General features: G+C 57.9%; 1 protein-coding gene across 3 annotated transcripts in view; it reads left to right on the forward strand.

Moving 5' to 3' along the window:
* The window catches only part of RARA (retinoic acid receptor alpha), a 47,533-nt gene extending 42,557 nt beyond the window's left edge, over nucleotides 1–4,976 (forward strand). For all 3 annotated transcript variants that reach the window (XM_049779743.1, XM_049779751.1, XM_049779758.1), the window contains 4 exons: nucleotides 1–129; nucleotides 1,708–1,912; nucleotides 2,968–3,126; nucleotides 3,441–4,976. The exon at nucleotides 1–129 is cut by the window's left edge and continues 48 nt beyond it. In XM_049779743.1, the coding sequence (XP_049635700.1) occupies nucleotides 1–129; nucleotides 1,708–1,912; nucleotides 2,968–3,126; nucleotides 3,441–3,658 (711 nt within the window). In that variant the 3' untranslated portion in view covers nucleotides 3,659–4,976. The remainder of the gene's footprint in view (nucleotides 130–1,707; nucleotides 1,913–2,967; nucleotides 3,127–3,440) is intronic.
* The last annotated feature ends 344 nt before the right edge of the window (nucleotides 4,977–5,320 follow it).

The following is a 5,320-nucleotide window of genomic DNA, read 5'->3' on the forward strand; positions in this document are numbered from 1 at the left end:
AAGTTCAGTGAACTCTCCACCAAGTGCATCATCAAGACCGTGGAGTTCGCCAAGCAGCTGCCCGGCTTCACCACCCTCACCATTGCCGACCAGATCACCCTCCTCAAGGCGGCCTGTCTGGACATCCTGGTGAGGTTCTCCCCCGCATGTCCTTGGCCCCTGTCCCGCCACTCTTTGTCACCACCTTCCTCCGCCTCCCAGTGCAAGGGGCCTGTGTGGGTGCTCAGACAGTGACACTCCCTGATTGCCTTCTGTTCCTCCCGGGGCCAGTCTGTTCACCCCCCTGCACACACGGCCTTACCGCCGCCATTTTTCCACAGAATCTTTCCTGTGGCACCTTTCTTCCTGAGACCCTCTATACAGCCAGGAGTTTAGGGTCAGCCCCGAAGTGCACACCCGGCCATCCCCTTCTGATAACCTGTCTGCTGACGACAGCTCTGTAAACAGAACTTGCAAAACCGCTGCGTCCAGGGAGGGACAAGTAAACCCCTCCCTGCCCAAGTGAGAGCCAGACTATTGGGGTCCTGAGTGTGTGTCCCAGAGGAAGTGGCATTTCTGTGCTGGTCCAAGCCCTAATGGGGGCAGGGGCTGCAGGGCACTGATGAGGTCAGAGGGGAGATGAGGCTGGAAGTTGGACAGGGAGGGTGGAGACTGACTGGGCCCAGGGTGTGCAGAAGGCAAGATGGGTTCTCTGTCTTCCCTTTTTTTTGGGGGGGGGTTTGGTTTTTGGGTTATAGCCAGCTGCACTCAGGGGTTACTCCTGGCTCTCTGAGCTCAGAAATTGTTCCTGGTAGACATGGGGGACCATATGGAATGCTGGGATTTGAACCACTGTCCATCCTGGATCAGTTGCGTGCAAGGCAAATGCCCTACTGCTGTGCTATCTCTTCGACCCCTTGTTTTTTGTTTTTGAATCACACTATGCACAGTGATAACTCCTGGCTCTGCACTTAGGAATCACTCCTGCTGGTGCTCAGGGACCATATGGGGTGCTGGGGATTGAACCTGGGTTGCCCTTACCCACTGTGCTATCACTCCAGGCCCCCTTCTGTCCACCCTCAGTGCTCCAACCCTTGCTCCCACCTCCAGGAACTCAGTGGTACAGGGCCGGCGACCCAGGGTGTAGATTCTGGCAGCCTCTCCTCCCCTGACTTTAGGCAGCACCCACACAGTTGAAGCCCGGGTACTTTTTTTTTTTTCTTTTGTTTTTGGGCCACACCCGGCAATGCTCAGGGGTCACTCCTGGCTGTCTGCTCAGAAATAGCTCCTGGCAGGCTCAGGGGACCATATGGGACACCGGGATTCGAACCAACCACCTTTGGTCCTGGATTGGCTGCTTGCAAGGCAAACGCCACTGTGCTACCTCTCCGAAGCCCGGATACTTTTATTGAACTCTTTTTGGGGGGATACCAAGGGGGTCCTCACTTGGAGATCAAGGTTTGCTCACGGGACCAGGTGGTTACTGGGGGGACATGACACTGCCTGCAGGCACAGTCCATCTTCCTTGCCCCAGTGTGGTGTGGCCTAGTGGTCGCAGCCCTCAGCCTGCAGCCACACTGTTTGCACTGAAGTTAGTGGCAGTCCCCCACAGTGAAGTGGATGACTTGACTGATCGCCTCACCTCAGAGGTCCTGTTGGACACTGTGCCTCTGCTGAAGGCTCCAGTGGGTGGCTGTGTCCCTGATCTCACCTGTCCTCTGCACCCAGATCCTGCGGATCTGCACGCGGTACACGCCTGAACAGGACACCATGACCTTCTCCGACGGGCTGACCCTCAACCGGACCCAGATGCACAACGCTGGCTTCGGGCCCCTCACAGACCTGGTCTTCGCCTTCGCCAACCAGCTGCTGCCCCTGGAGATGGATGATGCGGAGACTGGGCTGCTCAGTGCCATCTGCCTCATCTGCGGAGGTGGGCAGGGGCTCAGGCCGACCTGGGATGCTGCAGTGTCTCACCTTGCCCCGGGAGTTTGGATCCCCCCCATCAAGGGTGCATGAGAGTCCAACCACCCAGGTTCAGATCTTGGCATGTGCTGCTGCTTGGTGTGTTCCTGGGCAGTGGGGCAGTAATGTTCCCCTTGAGGAAGCTGCAGGGTTTTAGGAAGAGATGCATTTTGTCCAGCTGTGACTGCTGCTATTACACCTTGGTGGGTTTTTTTTTTGTGTGTGTGTATGTTTTTTTTTGGGGGGGGGGGAAGCAGCACACCAAGTGATGCTCAGAGGTTACTCCTGGCTCTGCGATCAGAAATCGCTCCTGGGCCCGGAGAGATAGCACAGCAGTGTTTGCCTTGCAAGCAGCCGACCCAGGACCAAAGATGGTTGGTTCGAATCCCGGTGTCCCATATGGTCCCCCGTGCCTGCCCGGAGCTATTTCTGAGCAGACAGCCAGGAGTAAAACCTGAGCACCGCCGGGTGTGGTCCAAAAAAAAAAAAAAGAAAAGAAGAAATCGCTCCTGACTGGGGGTGTGGGCCATATGGAATGCCGGTGATCGAACCAGGTTCGTCCTGGGTCAGCAATGTGCAAGGCAAAATGCCCTACCACTGTGCTATTGTTCTGGCCCCTGTACCTTGGTTTGGAGGGGCACACCTGCCAAATGCTCAGGTTACTCCTGGCTGTGCGTGGGGGATTATAGAAATACATATTACATATGGGATACCAGGATTGAGCCCAGGTTGTTGTGGTGTGAAAGGCAAATGCCCTATCCGCTGTGCTGTTGTTTTAGTCTGGTTAGCGGTGACTGACCTGCAGGGATGGGCAGGCTTGGGCCACCGGGGCCTGCAGCTCCCTTTATTTATTTTTACTGACTTTTGAAGAGCCTTTGAAGGTGTTTTTGGCTACTCAAGCGCCCACACTGGGTGGGGGTTGAGGCTTGGGAAAGCCACCCAGTGGGCTGCCCACTGCTGGTGCTGGCGCGCCCCCTGGTGGCCCGGGCTGGGAGCTCACCTGAGGGGCCTTGGCTTGCTCAGATCGGCAGGACCTGGAGCAACCCGACCGCGTGGACATGCTGCAGGAGCCCCTGCTGGAGGCGCTCAAGGTCTATGTGCGAAAACGGAGGCCCAGCCGTCCCCACATGTTCCCCAAGATGCTGATGAAGATCACAGACCTGCGGAGCATCAGTGCTAAGGGTGAGGCGCTGCCCTGGAGGGATCCTGTCTTGTCCATACCCTACCCACCCAGCAGGGCCCTCACTCTGTTCCCCAAAGTGGCAGGGTACTGTGAGGTGCCTGTAGTTGGCATAGGGACAAAGGTGGCATTGTGCTTGAGCAGCCCTGAGCCTCAGTTTCTCCTTTGAGCTGGGTGGTTCATGATGGTATTCAGGAGTAGGACCTGAGAGTTCAAAGCACATGGTACTTGGTAGGGTGCTGGCTACCTGCTCTGCCCCGAACCCCTGGCACTGGGTGTTCTGAGCATGCTGACACCCACCCTCCTTCTCTCCCAGGTGCTGAGCGGGTGATCACGCTGAAGATGGAGATCCCGGGCTCCATGCCACCCCTCATCCAGGAAATGCTGGAGAACTCCGAGGGCCTGGACACTCTGAGCGGCCAGCCGAGTAGTGGGGGGCGGGAGGGGAGCAGTCTGGCCCCCCCGCCCGGCAGCTGTAGCCCCAGCCTCAGCCCCAGTTCCAGCAGAAGCAGCCCGGCTACCCACTCCCCGTGACCTCCGTGGATGCCGCCTGTGCGCTCACTCTGGCTTTTCTCTGCCTTTCAACCAACCTCATGGCCCTGGCCCGCCGGGCGGGCGTGTGGCCTCCCTCTTGGGGGGCTTCAGGGAGGAGACTCGGGGCTGCCCACCCTTCAGCTGCAGCCAGCGTGGACGTCCGGTCTGGCCCGGCCCCCGGCCGTGAACTGCGTGAGGACGCCAAGCCCCGGGCCTCAGGATGGAACCTGGGGGCCTCGTTCATCAAGACACCCCTCTGTCCATCTCGCCTCATCTTCATCACCAGCAATGCCAGGACCTGGCTGTCCCTGTTCTCAGAACTCGCAAGCCATCACCCCCCTGCCCCCTTGGGGACCCCCCCTGCCTTGGTTGGTGACAGAGGGGGTGGCCCCGGGGTAGGGTCCCCTTGTACATACCCTGCCACACCAACCCCAGGTATTAATTCTTGCTGGTTTTGTTTTATTTTAATTTTTTTTTTTTGGTTTTGATTTTTTTTAAATAAGAATTTTCATTTTAAGCACATTTATACTAAAGGAATCTGTGCTGTGTTTGGGGGAGCTGGATCCAGAGCTGGTGGGTGTGGGTCCCCGGGAGGGGGCCTCCCCCACTCCCCACGTCCCTGTGTTTCCCCTCCCAAATCCTTTCCTCCTCACTTTTCTCTTTAAAACTGTGAAGTACTTACTTTCTGAGGCCTGCACCCTTCTTCTGCCTAACCACTAGGTGTGGACATTTTCAGGCAGTCCCCAGAAGGAGGGAACCCCAAGAGAACGGGCAGGGACAAAATGGGGGGGGGCCTTTCCCAGCCTAGATGCTGTTTCTCAGTCCCCCCCCCTTCCTTGGCAGTGTTGCACCCCCAAGGGGTCTGTCTCATCAAACACTTCGGCCCCCACTGTGCAGGGACTGACCACAGAATTTGCTGCCCTTGCCCCAGCCTCTCAGCCACCAGCACCACCCACAGGCCACACACACACACACACACACACACACACGCACACACACACGCACACACACGCACACATGTGCTCACATGTGGACACATACATGCACACACACACTCAAAGCATCTACTTGGCCTGAGTTCTATTTCCCTGGCCTGCTCCCCATTTCCACCAGCACCCCCTCCTTGCCCCGCAGGACGGGCCTACAGGGGGTCTCTTCCCCTCTCCCTGCACCCCTGGGCCGGGGAGCTGCTCTCTCTCCCTGCCCTCTGTGCCCTGGGGTTGGGGTCTTATCACCCCCAGAGCCTGTGGGTGCGCCTGTTAAGGTCAGATCCCTCCCCTGAGACCTACTGGATGAGAATAAAGTTCTATTTATTCTATGCATGCCTGGAGCTTCGCTGCCTCCCGCCACCATGATCTGGGGAGGGGCCGTGGATGGTCAGGCGTGAGCACCCCACCCTCGTGGGTCTTTGGGGTCCTGTGGAAGGGGGCAGGCTGGCCCGAACAGCCCACATCAGGGAGCCCCAGTTTAGGGGTGCGTGAGGGGCCTATGTGTCTGAGGGCTTCCCAGTCTGAAAAAGGAAGCCTGCTTCTGGGATCCTTCACAGCAATCCCTTTCTTGCGGGAAGCTAAGGTTGCATGCGGGGAGGAGACAGTGACTGGTTCTATTTCTGGAGTGACCACAGGCTGTGACTCAGTGCTCGAGCACTTGCAGCGTGTGAGG

Source organism: Suncus etruscus, chromosome 1 (assembly GCF_024139225.1).
Source record: "Suncus etruscus isolate mSunEtr1 chromosome 1, mSunEtr1.pri.cur, whole genome shotgun sequence".
Taxonomy (NCBI): domain Eukaryota; kingdom Metazoa; phylum Chordata; class Mammalia; order Eulipotyphla; family Soricidae; genus Suncus; species Suncus etruscus.